General features: G+C 43.7%; 1 protein-coding gene across 2 annotated transcripts in view; it reads left to right on the forward strand.

The window, feature by feature from the left end:
- The window catches only part of LOC125632826 (scavenger receptor cysteine-rich domain-containing protein SCART1-like), a 68168-nt gene that overhangs the window by 17651 nt on the left and 23939 nt on the right, over window positions 1-26578 (forward strand). For both annotated transcript variants that reach the window (XM_048841662.2, XM_075120097.1), the window contains exons 2-6: window positions 10805-11110; window positions 14740-15060; window positions 22422-22736; window positions 22969-23283; window positions 26038-26355. In XM_048841662.2, coding sequence (XP_048697619.2) covers window positions 10805-11110; window positions 14740-15060; window positions 22422-22736; window positions 22969-23283; window positions 26038-26355 — 1575 coding nt within the window. The remainder of the gene's footprint in view (window positions 1-10804; window positions 11111-14739; window positions 15061-22421; window positions 22737-22968; window positions 23284-26037; window positions 26356-26578) is intronic.

A 26578-nucleotide genomic window follows, 5' to 3' on the forward strand; every position in this document is an offset into this window, starting at 1 on the left:
CGTGTAGGCTCCTGATGAGTCCACCCCATGGTGTGAGTCCCCTGCTCAGTACAATGTGCTGCAGATCAGGAATAGTTTGGACAATTCCATGTCTGGGTGAGCCATGCAGTCGGGCCCTAACAATAGATGTACAGGCCAAATGTTCCCCATGCAGTCCCCCAAACTGAGCCCCTCCCTGTGGATGCCTTCTCCCCACTGCCCAAGCACCCGGTGTGCAGGAAACATGTAAGGAACGGAGAAGAAAACAGGGACCAGGGGACTCGCCACAGTAAGGAGCTTTCTGTCTTGGAAATTGTTTCACTTTTTGCCCTTGTTCATGCACCTTGTCCCTGGTTTGGTTTTGCTGTTCCTGGTTTGGTGTGCTAATGGCAGCTGGCCCACCCGGCAATAGTTTAATACTGTGCTTTTCTAATAAATGTTCAAAAACAAAGATTTTTATTTGATAAAGAAATCATACTACCAGACTGCATCACATCATATAATGTGTATTTCAAATAATAAAAATAAACACATAAGGGACAACTGTGAAGTTGTATAGAAACACTATTTATTTCTTAGTACAGACATCTACATTCACAGTTCACCTCCCCCCACCCACAATTCTAGTTTCCTAAGTGGTCATCTCATTCATAAGGTACAATTCATGGGAATCAATCCTCCCCCCTCCCTTACCTAATGTACAGGAAGCATTGCACAAGCACATTCATAAAGCTACTGTTCTCCCTCTTCCATTGGCCCATGCAAATCCATGGTATGAGAGCACAGGGCATCCCTAATTTCTGTTGCCTGGGTGCATCCAGCTCCAGCTGCAGTAGCTGCACTTCCTGGCTGGGAGTACTGGCTCAGCAGGATGTGTTGGTGGGCTGCTCAAACTACCTGTGATGCACAGGAATGGACAATCAAGTTATCTCACAGTGCATTGTGACGGGGTGTACACCCGGAGTGAAGCCTGGAAGCTGTTGGAACCACTGTGCCCCCAAATCATTCAGCTGGGTTGGCCTCCCACATTGCTCTGCTGGTGACCCACAGCCAGCCCCTCCAGGCCCTGTTATCACCCAACATGACAGCAGGTGGCACCACACACCCAACTGAGTCACCTGAGTGCTTTACTTAAGCCACTCATGACTAACAATGGAGGCACTAACCAATTTCACAGCTCCCCAGCTTTGCACCCCTACTGGAGTATAAGTCCAGAATTATACTGTCTTGCATTGCACAGGGATCTGTATGGTGCAAGCTCATTAATTAGTCCATTCCCCCCCCCCCCTCAATGTGTGGAAGATATGCACAAGCCTTTGTTAACAGAGCTAAGATTCCCTAACACTTCCCTCAAAAACACACTGGTTAAGATAAAACATAAAACAGGTTTATTAACTACAGAAAGATAGATTTTAAGTGATTATAAGTGATGACAAACAGATCAAAGCAAGTTACCTAGAAAATCAAACAAAATCCAATCTAAAATTTATACAAATTAGATAGGATTTGAATCTGCAGGATTACAGATTCTTGAGGCACAGGCTGCATCTGCTTTGCAGTCTGGGTTCCCTTCCCCTATTCAAAGTCCTTTTTCTTCCAGAGGTTCTTCCAGGTGTTGAGTTGTGGAGAAATGAAGACAAGTGATGATGTCTTGCTCTAGAGCAGTCTGGCTCTAGACTGTTCTCAATGGTAGCAGATGACAGAACGAGGAGTAATGGTCTCAAGCTGCAGTGGGGGAGGTTTAGATTGGATATTAGGAAAAACTTTTTCACTAAGAGGGTGGTGAAACACTGGAATGCGTTACCTAGGGAGGTGGTAGAATCTCCTTCCTTAGAGGTTTTTAAGGTCAGGCTTGACAAAGCCCTGGCTGGGATGATTTAACTGGGAATTGGTCCTGCTTCGAGCAGGGGGTTGGACTAGATGACCTTCTGGGGTCCCTTCCAACCCTTATATTCTATGATTCTATGTCACTACCCATCTTTTATAGTTTCTTCCAGATTGCTGGAAAGTCTGTGTATGTGACGTGGGGGTCCACCCCCATTGGCAAAACATTCTCCATGGTCTCTGTGCTCCTTCCGAGGAGGCTTCCTTATACAGAGTTCCTGAGCTAGTGGATTCTTCCCTTGATGGGTGTTGATGACAGCAATTAACACTGTCTGACTGCTCTATTGTTGTACCTGAAAGGCTGGTTTTGGGTGTTTCCAGTCACACATCACACTTTAGTAATTCACACATAGCAAGATTTCATAACTTCACATATGATGATAGCACGTACAATCCACTGAGATATTAATGTTTAGCAGATCAAGACTTTTAGAATGATACCTCACAAGGCATACTTTGTACAAAATGTATCATAATTACATCACCATGGTAAATATATGGTGCTTTGGGGTGCAGAATGTCACATGCATCACACATAAAGGGCTAGAACGGCCACATTTCAGAAGGGCGCTAGGAAATCTGGGATATTGTTAGTTTGATTCAGGACTGTGTGCTGCAATACAGATGCTGGAGCCACAGGTTGGGCCCCAGGTTTAAATATTCTCAGCCAGGGGTCAGTAATCAATGTAGATGCTCAAGACCTGGGTTCTCATACCCGAGGTTTGCTGACTCCAATTCCGCTAACCCTGGGCTTACGTTACAGTGTACACATGTTAAATGGCTAAGGGCCACTGGCATCCATACAGACAATGTGAAAGAAACTATGGATATTGCTAAATATAAAAAGAAGACAGTATCATCAGACTTTCTATAAAAGGCTGTGTGAGGAGGATCTTGGTCAAACTAAGGTCCTCTACTGTACTGAATAGTATTTTATATAGGATATGTGAGATCCTAAGACCAGAAAATGGGTGAAACAGCTGGTAGTCCCCAGCATTTTTGGCTGGCAGTGAAAGGTAGCTCATCAAGTTCCTTTAGCAGGCCTTACAGGGAGGGACAAGATATTGGCCAAAATTCTGCAAAGATTTTTCTGGATGAATATTTATTAAGAAGGAGCTGAATGGTGTTAATCCTGCCCAGAATGTCAGATAGTGGACCAGAAACAATAAAAAACAGACAGCTGATTTCAATTCTTATTGTAGGTACACAATTTGAAAGGATTGCAATGACTCCATTAGAACAGAGTTACCAAATGAATCAGGTTTGCTGTAGCTCTGTAACAATGAAGTGAGCTGTAGCTCACGAAAGCTTATGCTCAAATAAATTGGCTAGTCTCTAAGGTGCCACAAGTACTCCTTTTCTTTTTGCAAATGAATCAATACATTTTAATTATTTGTGACTGTATGACTCAATATCCAGAGGCAGTCCCTTTACAGTGCTACTGCCATGAGAATTGTAGAGGAAGTGATGATACTCTTTAGTAAGGTGGACATCCATAGAATGTTCCTGATGGATCAGGGAACTAATTTCCAAGCATCCCTTTTACTATCTCTTAGGCATTAAAGCCATCTGAACTAGCCCTTATCCAAATGATCCCTAATCCACTGGTGGATGGGCTAGTGGAAAGGATGAATCAATCCCTGAAATGAACATTAAAAATCTATGCACAGTCCATACCCAGACAGGGACTTTATCTTTCATTTGCTTATTAAAAAGCCACACAGGCTTCAATGTAATTCTCTCCATTCGAGTTGTATGGCTGACAGCTTAGTGAGCCATAGACATGATCAAAGAAAGTTTGCAGGGATGAACTACTGACTTTTACAATATTATTGATTACATTATAAACCTGAAGGACAACTTGCAGAGGTCTCCCACATAGCTAAGGAAAATCTAGAAGAGCAGGCACAAACAAGATGATATAATAAACTAGTTCAGGAATAGCAGCTTAGGGTGGGAAGTAAAGTTCTGTTATTGTTACCCACCACTACGAAAGATAAGCTGCTAGCTAAATGGCATGGTCTGTTTATAGTATCAAGACAGGTAGGAGTGACATATTGTGAAATCGAATTATCTGAAGAAAAGAGAAAAAACTTTCATATAAATATACTAAGACCCTGGATTGAAAGGAAAACAAGGAATTTAGCATTGACCGTACCCCCAGAATTAGGTAATAATGTATCAGAGGAGGCATATACCAGAAAGTCATTTTCGTTGCCCTCCACTGGAGTCTCTCCAATCTGTCCACATCCCACTACAGAAGGGATGTGGACAAATTGGAGAGAATCCAGCGGAGGGCAATGAAAATGATTAGGGAGCTGGGGCACATGACTTACTGGGAGAGGCTGAGGGAATTGGGCTTATTAGTCTGCAGAAGAGAAGCGTGCAGGGGGAGAGGGGGATTTGATAGCAGCCTTCAACTACCTGAAGGGGGGTTTGTAATGATGCTGGTTCTGGCGGGATAAATTGGCAGGACAAATTCAGGATAAATTGCTTAAAGCAGGGCTGTTACAGCCCAAGGCTGGGGTTTCTATGCACACCAAGGCAAACCAAACCAGCCAGACAGAGAGGACTTTGGTTTTACCCCACTGGCTAACCACAAGTCACACAAGCAATTCCCTTAGACACTTCAGTTTCCCAGTATCCCCAGCAGTGCCACTTGTTATGGGGACAAATGGTTATGATAACCAGTACCCCAGTAAAAGAAAAAAGGTGTCTTGATCCCAAAGGACCAAGCCCCAGACCCAGATCAATATACAAATCCAATCTTACCCACAAATCACGCTGTCGCCAATCCTTTAGAATCTAAAATCTAAAGGTTTATTCATAAAAGGAAAAAGATATAGATGAGAGCTAGAATTGGTTAAATGGAATCAATTACATACAGTAATGGCAAAGTTCTTGGTTCAGGCTTGCAGCAGTGATGGAATAAACTGCAGATTCAAATCAAGTCTCTGGAGAACATCCACAGCTGGGATGGGTCATTCAGTCCTTTGTTCAATGCTTCAGCATAGCAAAGTTCCTCCAGAGGTATGAAGCAGGATTGAAGTCAAGATGGAGGAGCTGCAGCAGCTTTTTATATTCTCTTGCCATGTGATCTTTCTTTCTTTGTTCCAGAGACAAGCTGTCCATCACATGGTATGGAAAAACCTCAGAGTTCTCTCCATAGGCAGGTCCCTTCATACCTTGCTGAGTCGCAAGGCGTGTCTGCCTTCTCTCAGTGGGTCAATTGTATAGCTGATGGTCCTTAATGGGCCATCAAGCAGGCTAGGCAGAGCTGACACCAACTTGTCTGGGGTGTCACCCAGAAGCATAGCATAAGTTTGAAATACAGACAGTATATAGCCAATACTTATATCTTTAAATACAAAAATGATACATGCAAACAGATAGCATAATCATAACCAGCAAACCATAATCTTGTCTTAGACACCTTATTAGACCCCCTTTATACAAGATTTGGTGCTACTACAGGACCTTGGTTGCAACCATGTTCTATATGGTTCCAGTTCAAGTCAATAACGTGACAGGATTCCACAGAGGATGGAGCTAGGCTGTTCTCAGTGGTGGCAGAACAAGAAGCATTGGTCTCAAGTTGCAGTGGGGGAGGTCTAGGTTGGATATTAGGAAACATTATTTCACTAGGAGGGTGCTGAAGCACTGGAATGGGAGGTGGTAGAATCTCCACCCTTAGAGGTTTTTAAGGTCAGGCTTGACAAAGGTCTGTCTGGGATGATTTAGTTGCTTTGAGCAGGGGGTTGGACTAGATGACCTCCTGAGGTCCCTTCCAACCCTGATATTCTATGGTTCTATGAAAGAAAGGTACATGAGTGCAGAAGATTATCCAAAGGGGCAGAAGAGTAACAGCTGAACAACATGTGGATTTGAGCCATCTATCAATAAGTTCTGGCATGTAAATGATAAAATACTATTCATTTGGATCTACCAGTACATCATTAACTAACCACCTTCCACTAATTGAGTTAAACACAATGAGGGATAAGAACGTGCATTACTAGATGGTATTTAGCCCTACAATTATATCAGTTTGAGATAAAACATAAAGTCTATGGAGAGATGCAAATAGAAACAGTAATTCCCCCTAGGAAGGGAGAGGTATGTGACAAAGTGGTCTGGCGCTTTACAGGGTGTATGCATTATTAGGGGAGGTTTCATTAGTCTATAAAACTCACATTGCATGTAGGATGGTTAAATTAGTGAATGTGATACAAATAGAGTACGAAAGATCACGTTGCCTTTTTTTTCTTTCTTCCCTTTGCTCGACTGCAACATTTTTCTGTTCAAATTCCTTTCTCACTTTCTTTTGGAAATCAAATGAGCACTAGGGAGTGATGACATGTGGGAATCAGTTGGGTTGCCTTAACAATTGGCCAGAAAAGACAGGGGCTAATTACACTGGTTTAATCCTGAATGATTAGGTGGGGCTTGCTGAGGAAAGCAGAGTCTGAGGCCTATCAGGATAAGAGAAGGGCCAGATAAAAACAGCTCTCCTGAGTCTGCATGGGGGCAATTCAAATGCTGGAAGTTGTTGGCCTCCAGAATCTGAATGCTGGATCAGTTAAGCTTCAGATTCAGGGGCTACATCTCAGAGGATGCAAACTGAAACATGTGGTCTTGGGAAACCTGAATTTTGACTTCGGGTTTTGTGTTTGGAATATTTTTCTGCATATTCTTTCCTAGCCCAGGGTAGGGCAAATAAGTGATAACAAATTTTCCCTCGGAGAAAGCACCTGTGACTTTTGTCGTATGAAAGCCAAACCCACCATCTGAGTTATAGAGTTTAGAACCAGAAGAAACCACCTGTTCATCTAGTCCAGGGGTTCCCAAACTTAGTTCGCGGCTTGTTCCAAGTAAGCCCCTGGCAGGCCGTAAGACGCTTTGTTTACCTGAGCGTCCACAGGTACGGCTGCTCACAGCTCCCAGTGGCCGTGGTTCACCATTCCCGGTCAATGGGAGCTGCGTGAAGCGGTGGCTTGGTTCGCGCCTTTTCCCGCAGCTCCCATTGGCCGGGAATGGCGAACCGCGGCCACTGGCAGATGCAAATGGTCGTACCTGTGGACACTCAGATAAACAAAGGGTCTCACGGTCCACCAGGGGCTTAGCCTGAACAAGCCACGAACCAAGTTTGGGAACCCCTGATCTAATCTGACCTCCTGTATATCACAGGCTGCCAGCACCCACACACTAAACCCAACAACCAAAATGAGGCCAAAGTATTGCAGCCCAGTATAGAGGCATCCCTGTGACAAGACTAATCAAGTCACCTCTCAAACTTCTTTCTGACAAGCTAAACCAGATGGATCTCTTTAAGTGTCTCATTATAAGGCATTTTCTCCAGCCCTCAAATCATTATAGTGGCTCTTCTCTGTACCCTCTCCAGTTTTTCAATGTCCTTTAAAATATGTGAACACAAGAACTGCCATATACAAAGGTAAAATCAATTCCCTACTCCTACTTACTACCCATTATTTACCACTCTGCCAATCATTGTGTCATCTCTAAATATTATCAGCAATGACTTATATAGCTACTTCCAGATCATTGCTGTTCAGCACAGTATGAGTGCAGAAGCCCACTACAAACACACCATTCAATCATGATTCCTCATTAACAGCCACTTTTGGAGATCATAATCCATTTAATGTGCTTTATTATTACAGTAACTCCTCACTTAAAGTCGTCCTGGTTAACATTGTTTCATTATTAGGTTGCTGATCTATTAAAGAACATATTCGTTTAAAGTCACACTCATTTAAGGTTGTTTGACTCACCCCACTCCACCCAGTGGGGAGCAGGGTCGGGGTGTGGGGGCTTGCCCCGTTCTGCCCACCTGGCATTCCAGCTGGGGAGTGGGCAAGCCGCCGACCCCACTCCCTGGCAGAAGTGTCAGACCCCACGCCAAACCCCCGTGCCCCGACCCCACTACGCCCCGCCTCAACCAAGCTTCACAATCATCATTGATGAGTACAATATTAAATAGTTTGTTTAAAATTATTTAAAACTTATACTGTATATGTATATAATGTCTTTTGTCTGGCAAAAAAAATTTCCCTGGACCCTAACCCGCCCCCATTTACATGAATTCTTATGGGGAAATTGGATTCGCTTAACATTGTTTTGCTTAAAGTAGCATTTTTCAGGAACATAACTACAACTTTAAGCGAGGAGTTACTGTATTGTATAGTGCTTATTTTTAATCAGAATGATGTACAGTACTAAATCAAACACCTTACAAAAGTCTAAGTATCTTACATTTACAGTTACTTGTATCCACCTGTGACACTGAGTCCAAAAGCAGGCTACAGAACCCAAATTCAACCTTTAGAGACATATTAAAAAGTATGTAAATGGTAATTAGGGCCATTCCATATTAGATAAACTTGAGCTTTGAAATGTAGACTTGTATTGATAGAGAATTAGAAAATGTTTACCTGTATCTTGTTAGAGGTTAACAATGTAACCAAATGGTTCCTGTCTGTCACTATGTTCTGTTAATTCAGAGATCAAAAGGAAATGTTAACATTTAGATGAACCGTGAATGTAACAATATCATTGTCTTTATTTCTCTTTGAAGTTTGTAGTAAGCTACTGTCAAGGTTCCTTCCCCACTCTGAACTCTAGGGTACAGATGTGGGAACCTGCATGAAAACGTCCTAAGCTTACTTTTACCAGCTTAGGTTAAAACTTCCCCAAGGTACAAACTATTTTACCCTTTGCCCTTGGACTTCCACTGCCACCACCAAACTTTATCTGGGTTCCTGAGAAAACATAGTTTGGAAATGTCTTTCCCCCCAAAATCCTCCCAACCTTTGCACCCCACTTCCTGGGGAAGGTTTGGTAAAAATCCTCACCAATTTGCATAGGTGACCACAGACCCAAACCCTTGGATCTTAGAACAATGAAAAAACATTCAGTTTCCTTACAAGAAGACTTTTAATAGAAGTAAAAAAGAATCACCTCTGTAAAATCAGGATGGTAAATACCTTACAGGGTAATTAGATTCAAAACATAGAGAATCCCTCTAGGCAAAACCTTAAGTTACAAAAAAGGCACACAGACAGGAATATTCATTCTATTCAGCACAGCTATTTTCTCAGCCATTTAAAGAAATCATAATCTAATGCATCTCTAGCTAGATTACTTATTAAGTTCTAAGACTCCATTCCTGTTCTGTCCCTGGCAAAAGCATCACACAGACAGACACAGACCCTTTGTTTTTCTCCCTCCTCCCAGCTTTTGAAAGTATCTTGTCTCCTCATTGGTCATTTTGGTCAGGTGCCAGCAAGGTTACCTTTAGCTTCTTAACCCTTTACAGGTGAGAGGATTTTTCCTCTGGCCAGGAGGGATTTTAAAGGGGTTTACCCTTCCCTTTATATTTATGACAGCTACCTGTAACTGGGGGGAGATGGGCAGTTGCCTTATTCTAATTCATGCAGCTAATTACTGGTGGTGCTTAGGAAATAGAGGTCTTACTTCAAAGCCACGATGATTGCCTATTGTTCGCCGGAGGACTGCATGCTGTTAAGAGGCTGCCAGAGAACTATAAAAAGAACTCCAGGGCCCTGATACTGTTATCTTAGATATCCTTAAGCTTCTTCAGGGGAAGTTTGAGTCACAAGACTGAGGTCTCCAGTCTTGGATCACCCTGATATTGGACCTTGGCCTATAACATATTAAACTAATTCTGACAGGTTTCAGAGTAGCAGCCGTGTTAGTCTGTATCCGCAAAAAGAAAAGGAGTACTTGTGGCACTTGTGTTTTCCACTGCATGCATCCGATGAAGTGAGCTGTAGCTCACGAAAGTTTATGCTCAAATAAATTTGTTAGTCTCTAAGGTGCCAGAAGTACTCCTTTTCTTTAAACTAATTCTGTTTCAACTAAACTAATTCTGTTTCAACTAAACTAATTCCTTTCAACTCTAAAGCTCACCATCTCTACTATGAAACTGACCTAAGAACTTTATTCATATCTGTATATATAATGATCTTTTAACCAATACTCTCTCTTTTTTTAAAAATAAATTTTAGTTTAGTTAATAAGAATTGGCTGTAAGCATGTATTTGGATAAGATCTGAAATATTCATTGACCTGGAGGGTAATGTGTCTGATTCGTTGGGATTGGTACAACTTTTTATATGATAAACAAGATTTTCAGTAATCCCCTCATCATATTTGACTTGGCTGTCTGGGTGGGAGCCCAAGTCTGGGTTGCTTTAAGCGAACAGTATTTATGGTTTCTGGGTAACCAGTAGGTATTGTAGAAGCTGTTTTGTTGCTGGCTTGGTGAATCTAATTATTAGAAATAACCACCAATTTTTGGAATTGTCTGTCCCATTCTTTGCAGTTTTCCCTGATTAAGCAATCTCACTGTGGCCGCCCTGGAATCCCAGTCGGGCAACCATTCTAGTAATCTCATCAGCGTTGTGGGAATTTCCCCAGTATTCCAAGATTTCTTAAAAATGAACATCAGCAGGCTAGAAATCTTCTCAGCCTGCTCTTGGGTGCAAGTTATCTGGCCCTGCTGATTTTAAAATGTTTATCCCCAGTAAATAGTTTAACATCCTCTTTAGTTACAAATGGACTAGAAGGTATTTCATCATCCTCATGTGATATGACTAAAATATCTTGCTTTTTTCAATATACAACAAAATTATTTATTGAACACTCCTGCCTTTTTTGTATCATTATTAACAATTTTACCATCTCCATATAGTGCCAATGAAATATTTTGAAACAGAGATTACAGAATATTTTAGAAAAAACATTGGGACTTGTTTGTGAAAGATTCACAAAGCATAAACCACTGCTATTTGCCAAATATTATATTTGTTGAATACTATTTGACCAGCTCCATTCATAATAATGATGGGGACGTGGCTCAGTGCTCTCTCTGGTAATTGTGTCCTGATTGTGTTTGAAGGTGGAGCTGCTGATCTCAGGCTGTTCAATGGAAGCAACCCATGTGTTGGGAGAGTGGAGATTGAACGTAATGGTCAGTGGATGAAGCTGTGTTTTACTGCTTCCCGTGCTGCAGAAATCTGCCAACATTTGAGATGTGGAGAGGCATTTGGTGTCCATAATGCTGCCCATTTTGGAGAAGATTCCAGACCATACTTGATGGTAGGAGATGTATGTTATCAATCAACAATCTGGGACTGCAGGCTGGAAAATCTGAATACAGAGTCAACATGCTCTCATCCTTTCTATACTGGAGTGACCTGCTTTGGTAAGAAATTACCCATCCTGCTACTTGGCATTAGAGAAAAGGGATTGTATCCAGAGCTTGTTTCATTCCTGCAAACTAATGTAGAAGTGGGTAAATATGATCAAATCCTGAAACTATGCTGGAAGTAACCTGTGTAGGTAAGAAACCAGACATCCTGCCACTTGTATATTTCCAGCCCACAATAATTTCTTCCTGGAAATGACAGGTTTATTTGGATTCTGGAAAAAGGTGAGCCTAGGCACACCCAAAACTAAATGTTGGACCCCTTGCTTGAGGGGAGGGACCTCAAGGCCCAAAACACAACTGAGTATGTGGGATAACAAATGCAAAAACAAGAAGGGAGTATGGGTGCTGGAAGGTACAGGACTGACTGGAGCAGTAAGGGATTAAACTCCACCCCACCTACCTTGTGTCACCTAGAAAGACATTGGAAGATTTGCTCAAATATGTGTGTTCAACTTTGAATTCATGTGTATGAACTAATATGGCCAATAGTCTCCAGACAATCTATCCTGGGCCTTGGTGACCTTGCTGTGTAGAGTAGGAGAGGTAGTATATAGCTGCTGCAATTATACGTTCTATAGAAAAGCCTACACTAGGCTAGAATAGACAGATAGAGTTAGGTTGGGAGTCAAATTCACAAATTTACCTCAATTCTCTAATAACTAATAATTCTTTTACCTCCACAATGGATCACATACTCCACCCACCTCCCTGCTCCAGCATCCTAACATCTTTTATTGGACCAACTTCTGTTGATGGAAGATACAAGCTTTTGTGCTTCACAGAGGTCTTCACCAGGTCTGGGGAAGGTCACCAGAGTGTCTGGTTAGATTTCTGAATATTCCTGAAGGTGGCGATGCTAAGGAGCTGAGATATGATTGAATCAATATGCAAATAATTCACCAACTTCATTTTTTAGTATTTGATCAGCTGTAGATAGTGCTTTGTTACTGTCCTGCAGATATTCCTCCATTATTCAGAAGGACTTAGCTTCAACAGAATGCTCATGTAGCTGGTGGAAAGCACAGACAAGACCCGTGGCCCTGTGCTAGTTTTGTCATCATCATCTCCTCTTCCTCTTTGAAAATGTATTTCTTTCTTATCGGTAGTATTACCATAGTGCCTAGGAGCCCCAGTCATGCACCAGGACCCTACCGTGCTTCATCTGTACCGAGACAGAAAAAGAGATGGTCCCTGCCTCAAAGAGCTTACAGTCAAAGGGTGTATCTACACTACAAGCACTACACCAGCACAGCTATGGTGCTGCAGGTGTGCTGTTGGAGCACCCCGGTGTAGATGCTTCCCACAGTGATGGAGACTTTTCCATCGATTTACTTAATCTAACTTTCATTCTTACATCAATTTAGCCACATCTACAACAGGGTTTAGGTTGGCATAGCTATGGTGAACAGGGGTGTGAATTTTTCACATCCTGAGAGATGTAGCTATATTGATCTAAATTTTAAGTGTAGACCAGGCCTAAGTAATTCTATCCTGGTGAATTCTCCTCCCTTGAGGTATCTTCAGTTCCAGTAGTCATAAAACTTTTGAATCTATTCCCTTATCTACTTCCTGTAAGAAACGAAAAAGGGTGTGGAACTGGGTAGAGCCCCTTCCCCCTTTCTCCCTTTCCCCTTCCCTGCTACTCTGTGCAAACTTGATTGGCTGTGTGCGGGGCGTGCCATTCTAAAAGAAGGACACAGAATTAACTATGAACCACTTGGGAGGGTTTGAGTCAATGGGGGGACAGGGATCAAGCTGTAACAATGCTGCCTCTGGCGGGACATAACTGAGAGTATCGATTCAGGACAAATTGCTTAGAGCAGGGCAAATACAGCCCAAGGCTGGGTTTCTTTTATTACTAAGGCACACCAAATCAGCCAAACAGCGAAGACTTTGGTCTCACCCCACTGGCTGACCTTAAGTTATAGAAGCTATTCCCTCAGACACTCCAGTTTCCCAGTATTACCACCAGTGCCACTTGTTATGCGGACAAATGGTTATGAAAACCAATACCCCAGTAAAAGAAAAAAGGTTTTCTTAATCCCAAAGGACCAAGCCCCAGACCCTGGTCAATATACAAGTCAGATCTTACCCACAAATCACGCTGTTGCCAATCCTTTCGAATCTAAAATCTAAAGGTTTATTCATAAAAGAAATAAATATTAATAAGAGTTAATATTGGTTAAATGGAATCAATTACATACAGTAATGGCAAAGTTCTTGGTTCAGGCTTGTAGCAGTGATGGAATAAACTGCAGTTTCAAGTCAAGTCTCTGGAGTACATCCACAGCTGGGATGGGCAGTACAAACCGCTCCCTGATTTACGCAAGACCCGACTTACGCAAATCCGCACTTACAGAAAAAGTTCCATAAACTAGAAATAGGAGGGGTTTTTTTTTTTTGCTTAATGATCAGGTATACGTTTCCGACTTACGCAAAATTTGAGTTACACGGAACAGAACGATTGTGTAAGTCGGGGAGCGTCTGTACTTTGTTCAGAGCTTCAGTTTGTTGCAAGGTTCCTCCAGAAGTAAGAAGCAGGATTGAAGACAAAATGGAGGGATTTCCAGGGCCTTTTATATTCTTTCTCTTGTGGGCGGAAACCCCTTTTTTCTCTTGTGCAAAATCACAGCAACAACATGGAGTTTGTAGCCACATGGGCAAGTCACATGTCCATGCATGACTCAGTTCTTTTACAGGGAGATCAGCCATTGCTCACATGCTACCTTGAACATCCCAGGAAGACTTTTCATGTGGATTGGAGTCTCCTGAGGTCCATTGTCACTTAAGTGTTTTTTGATTGGGCACTTAATCTGCAAATTCCTTTCTCAAGAAACTGACCAAATGTTTCACTAATGCTACACATTGAGATACAAGTACATAGCCAATATTAATAAACTTCGATTACAAAAATGATACACACATACAGATAGCATAATCATAACCAGCAAATCATAACCTTTTCATAGACACCTCACACAACAACCTTTGTACAATATTTGCTGCAAATCATAGAATCATAGAATATTAGGGTTGGAAGAGACCTCAGGAGGTCATCAAGTCCAATCCCCTGCTCAAAGCAGGACCGACACCAACTAAATCATCCCAGCCAAGGCTTTGTCAAGCTGGACCTTAAAAACCTCTGAGGATGGAGATTCCACCACCTCCCTAGGTAACCCATTCCAGTGCTTCACTACCCTCCTAGTGAAATGGGGTTTCCTAATATCCAACCTAGACCTCCTCCACTGAAACCATTGCTTCTTGTTCTGTCATCTGCCACCACTGAGAACAGCCGAGCTCCATCCTCTTTGGAACCCCCCTTCAGGTAGTTGAAGGCTGCTATCAAATCCCCTTCACTCTTCTCTTCTGCAGACAAAATAACCCCAGCTCCCTCAGCCTCTCCTCATAATTCATGTCCCCAAGCCCCCAAATCATTTTCGTTGCCCTCCACTGCACTCATCATTTCGCTTAAAGTAGCATTTTTCAGAAACATAACTACCATGTTAAGCGAGGAGTTACCGTATTATATTTTTCAAATACTATTTGACTAGCTCCATTAGTAATAATAATGGGGATGTGGCTCAGTGCTCTCTCCAATAACTCTGTCCTGATTCTACTTGAAGGTGGAACTACTGATCTAAAGTTGGTCAACGGAAGCAACCCATGTGCTGGGAGAGCGATGATTAAGATTGGTGAACTGAGCGCCATTCTGTGTTCTACTGTCTCACCTATGAAACATGCTGCAGTAGCTTGCAAACACTTGGGATGTGGTTCTGCAGTTAGTGTCCATGGTGCTGCCCACTTTGGAGAAGATTCCACACCATACTTGGTAGTAGGAGATGTTTGTCATGGGAGTGAGTCAACAATCTGGGACTGCAGATTTTTAACACAGAATGTAAATTCAACATGCTCTCATCCTTTCCATGCTGGAGTGACCTGCTCAGGTAAGAAATCAGCCATCCTTCTACTTGCCATGTGAGAAAAGGGATTGAATCCAGAGTTTGTTCCATTCCCACAAACTAATGTAGAAGTGGGTAAATATGATCAAATCCTGAAATTATTACTCTCCCATTATAGTGAGCAAATCCCTATGTAATTCCCAACCCAGATATCTTTAGAGTCTCCTTTATTAACCTCACTGCAGTTGTCTCAATACCACATTTTCCATTTTCCTTTCATGGGTTTCAAATTTATTTTGTATATCCAAACTAGGGAAAGTATTGGTATTTAATAAGCTATTCTATGTACATATTTAAACTGCGCCTATCGCCATGGCATTGGTGTGCCTACCTGGAAAGCCCATAAAATCCTGTTGAGTAATAATGTTTTCAAAGGAAATAGACCCATACTTTTCTCTATGCAGCCATTTGAGAGCTTAGAAAGTATCAGACAATAGGAACTTTTAGTGGCAAAGAGTAGCCAGATCCAATTACAGCATCATTTGGGGGGGAGGAATAGCTCAGTGGTTTGAGCATTGGCCTGCTAAACCCAGGGTTGTGAGTTCAGTCCTTGAGGGGGCCATTTAGGGATCTGGGGCAACTATGGGAGATTGGTCCTGCTTTGAGCAGGGGGTTGGACTAGATGACCTCCTGAGGTCCTTCCAACCCTGATATTCTATGATCATGCAAGGCATTTCCCATTAGAGTCTTGTCTAACCTCATGTCACACATCTAATGGTAGATCTGTTATCTCCCACAGTGTTTATTCAACTGCATGATCACTCAGGCTTTTAGAAAATTATTCCCAACCACCAGAGTGAAATTCAGAGCCTGATTCTTCACTTTTGGGTATGTTGTGCATGAATGTAAAATGCTACCAAACTGGAAATCACTCTGTCAGACTGGAGATGGACAGGAAGAGAGATACCCCTGGGTGTTTGCCCTTTACTTATATAGTTCAGTCCCCCTCATAAAATTCTGTCCAGCTGAGCAGAAGGAGACATGGAATCTAGTAAGGAAAGATGCTTCATGTTGTTTATTTCACCTGTATGTTCTGAAAAAAGAAAAGGAGTACTTGTGGCACCTTAGAGACTAACCAATTTATTTGAGCATGAGCTTTCGTGAGCTACAGCTCACTCATGCTCAAATAAATTGGTTAGTCTCTAAGGTGCCACAAGTACTCCTTTTCTTTTTGCAAAGACAGACTAACACGGCTGTTACTCTGAAACCTGTATGTTCTGAGATGCAGATTTTCTTTGTCTCCTTTATTTTCTCCCCTGCTGTCTGAGGACTCTGTTTACAGAGTATATGTAAACTGAGGTAACTGCACATCCCTTTGTTTAAGACCTACTTGACCAGTTCTGCCTAATCAGACCACAAGAATTTGAACATGTCCCTTTAACATCATACAGGGGAATTTCATAACTTCACACATAATGATGCTACACACATTTCCCCATGATATTATTGCCCAGTGAGTTATTAGTTTCCAAATGATACCTCAGAAGGCATATTTTATACAAAGATTATTACAATAGTGTGCAGGTTGTGATTACAGGGGTGCATTTGGCCACAGTTTCCTTGCCCCCCAGTCCACAGTGTGTCTGCATAGTCTCACTCCTTATAGCATTCTCTGATTTATGAGTATCTATCATAAAATGGAGTGATCAGAATTCACCAAATTCCTGTTGTGGTTGTGCAAGGGCTGAGTAAAATTGCATAATTGCATCTAGTATGGGAAGGGTCTCCTGTGCACATACACCTTCCACTAGACATAGACATATTGTGTTACCTAGGGAGGTGGTGGAATCTCCTTCCTTAGAAATTTTTAAGGTCAGGCTTGACAAAGCCCTGGCTGGGATGATTTAGTTGGGGATTGGTCCTGCTTTGAGCAGGGGGTTGGACTAGATGGCCTCCAGAGGTCCCTTCCAACCCTGATATTCTATGATATTCTTTGAGTACACAGTGTGACAGACAAAGGCATTGGCACCTGATGTACTAACACAGGTGCCCTCTCTCCTGGGGTATGGCCTTTTCTCTCCCTGGCACTTACTATTGTTATGCTTATAAGAAGCACACGAGATCTTTTTCAGGGGAAAAGGCAATATGCCACATTTATTGAAGATACAACAATTAGCATATGCATTCAATCACACGCACACACACTGTCCCGCCAGTCAATGTTATAGTTACCAGTCCAGAGTCCGGCGCAATCTAGTGGCCCGGTAGGTAGGAGCTCGGTTCTGTCAGTTGCGACACGATGCTCTGGGGAAGTCTTGGCAGGACAAATCCAAAGTTTCATGGCAAGGCACCCTGTTTATATAATGATTTTTCTCATTGGGACCAATGATTTTTGAATGATTATGCTCTAATCAATTGATGTTTGATGAGTGCTTGTTTCTTTAATTTCTTTTTTTTTAATTATTTTATTATTTTGTCTTTTTATTAAGTTTTTTAGGGAGTTATTTCATGCTGGTTTTGATTACAGCTATTTTGTTCCCGCTGATAGGTGCTTGTTTTATTTTATTTTTTTATTTGCTTGTTCACAGGAGACAATCAAGTAAATAGAACAAACCCCAGCAAAGGAAGGACACATAAAAAATAACAGCATAGCAGTGGTGGTAACTTTACTGTGAACAGGAAACTAGGCTCAAGGGAAGGAAAAGGTTAAGGTTAACTAATCTATATATAATATAACGGTAACGTACCCATCTATGCCATGCCAAGAGTCCTAAACCACTGTGATATTAGAGTTAACTCAACCATTCACCACCCCTACTCTACAGCTAATTTTCATGCAACAATTTAATTGGTTGTAATGAGTCAGTGGTACAAGAGGGACAGCACAGATCATGGGGTCCTTGGCCCAAATGCCACTGTTCTTCAAAGTTTGATTTGCCACCCATACAACTCACCACAAACTCCCCAAGGCAACTGACACACCCAAACAAATCAACATAGCTTTCCCAGCACAACACAACCCACACACAAATCAACACAACCACTCACAGAACACACAATAACATCAAACACACACAGCTCCTCACCTTAGCCCACACTCCTCATTCACCACCTGCACAAATCAGTACAAAACTCTCAGTACAACATACATACTCACCCACCCTCATTCATACTTACCATAAAACCAGTAACTTGAGTGGCAAAATTGCTGGTCATCTCTTGTAATAAGTAAGCCTATTCTCCAGAATTTAACACTCATAAATTCTTCCAAACCCCAGCTGTCTGCCTGGCCCCCTACCAAGGCAGACAGTATGGCTGAGTTTGTGTATCCTGGTATAGGGTCTGCACCGCTGCAGCATTGGCCAGTTTACACAAAAGTCCCCTTAGTATTTCTCCATCCCCGAATGGGGCAGGATCATGTCCTGGATCCAACCAGGCTTGCTATTCCCTGGTCTGAAATCCTCCTAAGGTCTCAGTTGGCTATCGGTAGCGAGTCCCAGATAGGATCTCTCTCTCCAAATGCTGGTGCTGCCTGGTCCATGCAGCTAGATTCTAAGAGCATGAATCTCTGAGTGGTGCTGTCTCTCTTCCAGCTTCCAAACTAAAACTCACTGTGTAAAATCAGTCTATCTTGTCGCTGAGAGCTGTGCAGCTCTGGCTTGTCATAGGCTCAGTGGACTGCTCATCTAGATCCCCCATGCAGAAGCCTCCCTGTTGCCCTTGGACAAGGTTTTTAGTTCCTTCTGTCCCCACCCCTAACTCCAAGCAGGCTGGAAATGGGGTCAGGAGGCTCTAGTAGCCATTATAGCTGTAGTCCTTTAGGATAAGGCCCTCTAGAGGCTGAATCCTGAACTCCAAGGGCTGGCAACCGTAGGTTGGGGTTACACACAAATAAAAGCCTGCAGGACTCTGTGGAACACATGAGGAAAAATAAATAAAATCTAAGGAAGGAGAAGCTGCCAGTGGTGCAGCTAGGTGAGCAGGAGGCTGGCAGCTCAGTGCTCTCCTGGCCTGGCTGGACCCTTTGTACAGCTCATGCTCTAAAGCCAGACATGGGCAAAGGATGAGCTAGTGCGGATCCCAGAAAGGCAAACAGGTGAGATGGATGGAAGAGGGGATTCAGGCTCCAGCAGCTCTGGTAGGACAGGCTCGGATTCTAAAACACGACCTCTGCGCCTGCTAGAGCTGTAGGCGAGAGGTGAGACCAAAAATATCATTCTCTCCTCACAGCTGCAGTGGTACCAACTCTTGCCATTTTGTTTTGTGTCATACTTTCAAAAGGAAGTTTCTAGCCTTTGTGGGTGGGTTGAAAAGTTTGAACAAGTGACCCCTAAAGGCTCAGAAACCCGAAGGCAAAGCAGAAAACCCCCCTTGTTCTATTTCTAAAATCTCTGTGCCTTTCACTACATGTCCCTCTGCGCACACTGTGGCCTCTGGGATCTCATCTACAAGGGCCCTGCCCTCTTCACATTTAGTCCCTCTTATAGCCCAGAGTTGCCCACTCTTGCAGTTTTTTCCACAAGTGACACAACTGTGGCTGGTCTGGGGCCCAGTCCTACAATGGGGCAAGAAGCTCCATCCTGAGTCCTCTGATTGGCTGGCTGCCTTACTTGCCCGCCTCCTGGGGTAAAACAACCCCAGTCATAACTGTTTCCGGCAGAGCTCTCTTCCTCCCCCTTTCCCTTCAGCAACCTGAAGCCATTTTCATTGGAGGGTGGGGGAGCAAAGAGCCATCAGCTCAGGGTGGCTCTTCCCCCCCGTTTCCCTCCCTTCCTGTGAGCAACAGGCTTCCCCTCTCCCCAGTGGTCGATTAATGATTTTGCCGCCCCTAGGCCCAGAAATAATTGCCGCCCCCACCCCAGCTCACCTCCGCTCCACCTCTGCCTCCTCCCCTAAGGGCGCTGCCAGGTCCTGCTTCTCCCCGCTCCCTGCCAGTGCTTGTGCATGAAACAGGTTCGCGAAGGAAAGGAGGCGAGGCTGGGGTGGGGATTTGGGGAAGGGGACCAATAGGGGCAGGGAGGGGACGGGGAAGGGGTGGAGTTGGGGTGGGGCTGGGGGCAGAGGGTATAAATCGGCACTGGGGGAAGCAGCCTCTGGCTGCTATTATAAATTTGCCGCCCCTGCAAATTTGCCACCCTAGGCCTAGGCCTTCCCGGCCTAGGCATTAATATGCCACTGCCCCTCCCGCAGCACTGGCTTGGGAGGGGGCGGAGCTCCCTGGAGGGGCAGAGTTGAGGCTGGGGGGCTGAACTGAGGGCTGGCACCTGGGAGGGAACAGAACTGATGGGTGGCTAGGTAGGGACAGACCTATTTGCTGGACAGGGGACAGGCAGATGTGGGGGTGAGAGCTCCTGTAGCCGGGGCCAAAATCATCTTACCCAGTACCGTGGGGAGAGTGGGCAACACTAATTATCTCACATGCCATGCTGTCTCCAGTAAATCTATTTAATTTGTATAAAACTTTCTTTGTATAAAACTAAACTTTCTGTACCTGTCTCTCTGTCCTTGGACCACGTACTCCCTGTAGCAGGAACCTTCCCTTCTAGAATGTCTGGAAAGCATCTAGCACACTGTACATGCTACCGTAACATAATAATAATAAATAATAATAATTAATAATAAGAATAAGTAATAATAAATAAATACATTTGCACCCTCAATTCGCACTTGGGGAGAGGAGTGTTCTTCTCTGACTCCTAAAATCATGCCTATTCTTGCAATTAAAGTTTGCCTCCCCGGATGTTAGGCTCAGACCCATTCATATTGCCAAATCCTGAGGTCCTTACACATTTTTTCTTCTCAGTCTTTACTCTGGCAAAATTTCTTTTGGTTTTAATACAAATTTGCCTTTGTTTTCGGTAAGGCACTGTACAAATGCAAAGTAAATAATCGGTCTCTGCTTCACAGTCTGAATGGAAAAGACAGACAAAGACTACAGGAAAAAGCGGAGGTCCAGAAAGGTGAAATGACTAGTCTGAGGTCAGACAGCAGGTTAATGGCAGAGCTAACCTGGAGCATGGGGCCACAGGACAAGTGCAACCTCCCCCAGGGAATATCTCCAATGCAGAGTGCCCTTACATCAGGGACAGAGCCAGCTGGTTACGCACTGCCACTGCCTCGGTATCAGTATTATTTAATCGCAGCAGCAGGAATAAGGCAGAACAAGTTTTTACACAACAAATATGCTTCTATCTTACCTAAAGCTTAGCATCTTCCTTAAAACTTAGGCAGGTCCAGCTGCTTAAAAGTTAAGACCCATCTTCCAGGGCTCGTCTCTGTATCAGTTTGCTCCCCTTGAGCAATAACTTAACCACTTCCTCTGCCTGCTCTTCAGGGACATTCTTTTTATCCATTTCAAAGCATTTTATTCCAGTTTCCCACCTGGATCTCCCCTGACTTCACTAGCCAAGCAGCTGATCGCAGCATGGACAGTGTTAAAATTTCAAAGGTATTGTCACCTGTATTTTCTTCTGAATATCAGTGAATGAGTTATCTAAAATATTGTCTTGTTTCTTGTGGAAACAAACCATCCAGGTCTGATTTAACCCTCAGGGAATGCATAGACTGCAAAAAAGTGTATTCTTAACGTGGGTTAGCTAACCCCCATTAGTTAACTCTAATTAAAATATCAGTGAAAACATGGCAACTTGCCTTTTAACTCAGGTTAGCAGCTCAAATTCAACCTCAGGCTGCCCTGGGCTTGATTTGAACTGCTAATCTCAGGCCAGGTCTACACTATGGGTATAACTACACTGCTCATAGGTGTGAAAAATCCACACCCCTGAGAGACCTAGTTATACCAACCTTAACCGTCCGTGTAGACAGTGCTATGTTGGTGGGAGAGCTTCTCCTGCTGATATAGCTACCAGCTCTTGTGGAGCTGGCGTAACTAAGCTGACAGGAGAGCTCTCTCCCTTCGGCTTAGAGTGTCTTCATCAAAGCACTACAGCTGCACTGGTGCAGTTGCTGATGCAGCGTTTGTAGTATAGGCCTGCCCTGAGTTAAAAGCTGAACTGGTGTGTCCTCACTGCTATTTAACCCAAGTTAGCTAAACTGAATTAAGAACACACCTCTTCTTGGAGTACTTTTAGTAATCCTGTAGCAGACAACACAGCAAGAAAACAAGCAAAACTTCATAAAATAATACAGGCCTCTCTCACATCCTTCACAATTAGTTAAAAAACACTGACAGTAGTGTTCGTTTCTAAATAGTGACACAAAGGTCCATATTTCAAGAACAGATATTTAATTACAAGTACTGTATTTTTTAATGTACTCATAGGTATAATCCATGATTTCTAAACATTGTTATGAAAAAGTTTGAAAAACGTCTATTTACTGAAAGGTGTAGTGGCGAGTATGGAGTGTAAGTGTAACATTCATTGATGGATTGTTTGACTCTCTAGGCTACTCACAGCCTCGGCTGGTGGGAGGAGATAATCCCTGCTCAGGACGTGTGGAAATAAGACATGGTGAAACATGGGCTACACTCTGTGATGCACACTTTGATCTCAAAGCTGCCAGTGTTATCTGTAATGAATTAGAGTGTGGAAGAGCTTTATCTACCCCGGGAGGAGCTCACTTTGGAGAAGGACAGGGGCTGATCTGGACTGAAGAGCTGCAGTGCGTGGGGAATGAGTCACACCTTGCATACTGTCCCAGGATATCACATGTGAATCAGACATGCTCACATGCAAATGATGCCAGCGCCATATGCTCAAGTAAGAATTCAGCATGATGTCTTTAAAATCCCAGTGTTGTGTATTCTAGATTAGGGTGCAGCAATAAAACAATCTCACTCTGTAGGGAGCTGGGATAAGAGGGTGCCATCAGCTTCCTGTAAAACCCTAACAATAAGAAAGGGATCAGTCACCCCTGACTTCCCGTACTTATCAATTTGATATGAAATTGCTCCAAGGCTCCCTCTCTAAACCCCTTCTCCCTTCTCCCCAGGGCACACAGCGTTCCAGCTGGTGAACGGCAGCACAGCGTGCTCAGGGAGGGTGGAGATCCAGGTTCTTGGTGCCTGGGGAACTGTCTGTGACTCACACTGGGATCTATCAGATGCCAACGTTCTCTGTCATCAGCTCGACTGTGGGTTCGCTGTATCAGCTCCAGGAGGAGGGTATTTTGGGAAAGGAACAGGCTTTGTCTGGAGAGACACATTTCATTGTAAAGGGACTGAACCCCATTTGGGCCATTGCCCTGTGACTGCCCTGGGGGCATCTCCGTGCCCGCATGACAATGATGCCAATGTAATTTGCTCAGGTAAGTGCAGCAGAAATGCTGGATTAATGACACCTGCCCCTCAGTGTCTGACACTGCCCTCCAGAGCACAGGGAGAGGAAGAATGATCTAGAATCAAGGATCATGAGGTAAAATAATAGTTACTACCTGGAGAAATCCCTGTACTCCACATTTCAGCAATGTTGCCTCCCAGACCATTTTATCATGGAAGATGCTAAGACTGAACAAGAAGAATAGGAGCATTTGACTCCAACAGAAAGGAGCTGCTAGGACAGAGCTAGAATTCATCAGACTGGTACCGAGAGTGCCCCTGGTGGCTGCCCCACTGTATTGGGTAAGATGATTTTGGCCCCGACTGCAGGAGCGCTCACCCCCACATCTGCCTGTCCCCTGCCCAGCAAATAGTTCTGTCCCTACCCAGGCATCCATCAGTTCTGTTCCCTCTGAGTTGCCACCCCTCAGTTCAGCCCCCCAGCCTCAACTCTGCTCTTCTTCATGATGCAGAGTGAATCATCTAGTCCAAGCCCCTGCTCAAAGCAGGACCAAAAGCAAGTAAATCATCCCAGCCAGGGCTTTGTCAAGCCGGGCCTTAAAAACCTCTAAGGATTGAGTTTCCACCACCTCCCTAGGTAACCAATTCCAATGCTTCACCACCCTCCTAGTGAAATAGTGTTTCCTAATATCCAACCTTGACCTCCCCCACTGCAACTTGAGACCATTGCTTCTTGTTCTGTCAAGAAACAAAGCAATGAAGCATTAAATGATTTTTAGACTGGTGAACCCTTTTGTACTTTAAGGTGCACCCTCAACTGGTTTACTTTTTAGACAGTGAAAATGGTCCTTTACCACAGATTTCAATGGGCAACATAGAGGCCAATACTCCTTTATTAGGATAAGTTAGGAGGGTGGCCAAAATTATAAAAGAAACTCAGTCCCAACCATAAGTATGCAGTGACTGCCACCGCACCATATTTGGATCTATTAGTTAATTTCTTTGTGTTAAAATCAAGACAAACAAACAAAACAAACTATGTGGGACCACGTACTAGAGTTTCCCCATTGTAAACAGGGTTCTCGCTCTCTCTCTCTCTCTCTCTCTTTTCTGTTCTTTCTAGAGATGTTGGCACAAAGACTCACTGGTCACTGTTCTCCAGAGCACCGTGGATTGTTTCCTTAATACCACAAGCCATTAATGTCCCTTGGCCAAACTCCCTTAGATCAGTCACAAAACCCATTTGCCTACTCAGGTGCCATTCTCTGTCTTCAAGGTATTTAACTCTTATTGAGACCATAGACCTGATTCTCAGTCACTCCGTTTCTGCACTTGGTTGGCAGGGAAGGCAGCTTTAAGCCACATTTACGTTCTTTATTCTGGTGCCGTGTAGGGCCTTGCCCAGACCCTGGTGTAACTAAGAGCAGATTCAGGGCTGTTCTAAGTTGTACTTTTCTCCCCATAGTCTCCAGAAGAGAATAGCTGTAGTGTTGTGCACTGCGGGAACACTCTGATTAAACTGTGATTGTTCTTGAGGGACCCAGGGCACCTAGTGGTCTCTTGCCTCTGGTAAGAGGTAGCCTTGCCCATGGTGGGTGGGTGTTAGATCGTTAACATCATCAGCCTGTTAGTCACTCAAACACTCTCCTCCGGGCTATGTCAGCCATGTCTTTGCCTTGCAGGTTAACACGAGGTGCATCCTAGACTCCAAGTCCCCTTGAATCACTCCTCTGTGATATCCAGCCCCTGACACTGGCTATTCACAGAAGACACAGATTCTCCAAAAGTGCAGTGTGCCCTAGTTTACTAGTTTTAATGTAAACTCCTGTATAATACACAGCACTTGTAAGCTCTTATAATAAAACAGGAGAAAATTTATTTAAGAAGGAAAGTTCACTAGAAACAAGAGAGAGTGGTGAAAACAAACGGTTACAATATAAGACAAAACCATAAAACATGACCTAAGGCTTACGCTTATCAACAGTTACCTTTCCTATCTAAAAAATAGGTTTCCCGGAAAAGTTAAGTCTGTTGCAGTGCTGTCTGGCTTCACAGGAATCAGGATCCAAACTTGCACAAATACACCCCTGCTCCAAAAAATGTCTCCTCAGTGACAGGATCCAGAATGCCTCTCCCACTCTGTGTTATACTGAACCAGTCTTTTGTCTATATTCATAGGCAGGGTGATTCCCTGCTGTTGTATTGTTCCTTTTTTACCTTTTTTACCTCTGTTTTGGTTTTGATTGTTTGCAGTTGTCTCTGAGGGTTTCCATTGATAGTCTGGGAATGGAGCAATTGAGCCTCAAATTACCTCACTGGCTAACCAGGGAGGGGTGACAGCTCCCTCCTGCTTGAATGGGCCATCACTGAGACCTGTTATCCCTGGTGACTAACTTTAAAGTCTCCATTCAATATACTTCCATGATTACTTAAATGTTACCTGCACATACATCTCATAATGGTTCTGAGTCGTGATAAGTTATGAGCTTTCTGTAGACACCTACCTGTTACCCCTTATGGATAAATTCCCTACAAGATGCGTGTTCGGTGTAGTGAGTTTGTCAGGTCTGAGGACAGAATTTCAAAGGACTGGGGAGCCTTTGCCAAGGGATCTCTGTGTCACACACACCACTGCCACACACGATCACTATCTCCTTGTGACACATGCAGATGCCTGTATCAATGCAATGACTTGAATATGGGTCATTTTATTCACTGAGCTACTATAGAGTTTGTATTGTTCCTAATGTGCACAGTCTATTTCCCATCTCTCCTGGGTCCAGGTCATTCGGAATCGCTCAGACTGTTGAATGGAGAGAGCCGGTGCGATGGGAGAGTCGAGATTTCCCTCCATGGTGTGTGGGGCAGAGTGCTGGATGATCAGTGGGACATGAACGATGCCAGCGTGGTGTGCAGGGAGCTCCAGTGCGGAGTTACTGAGAAAGCTTTTAACCCCCCTAAGTCTGGGCGAGGAACAGGCCCTGTGGGGCTGAGAAGTGTCCAGTGTGCAGGAAATGAGACTCGCCTGACTCTCTGCAACATCTCCGCATTTGAGACAGCCCAGGCAAGAATTACTGAGGATGCCGGTGTTGTTTGCTCAGGTGATTTACTGTAAACATTTTACAAACAGCCTGTCCTTGTCCAATAGGAACATGACCCACCCCAGGGCCTGCCTCCATCCACCTTGTGCTGAGATCTCAAACAGATATGGATTTGAGATTCACATTATGGACCGTCTCCAGTAAAAGTATGTGTGTTATATGCAGAAACAACAGCATAACTACATTAGCGATTAAGCGCCAGCAGCAATTCAGCAATTCCGCA

The sequence above is a fragment of the Caretta caretta genome, chromosome 1, assembly GCF_965140235.1.
Source record: "Caretta caretta isolate rCarCar2 chromosome 1, rCarCar1.hap1, whole genome shotgun sequence".
Classification (NCBI taxonomy): Eukaryota; Metazoa; Chordata; order Testudines; family Cheloniidae; genus Caretta; species Caretta caretta.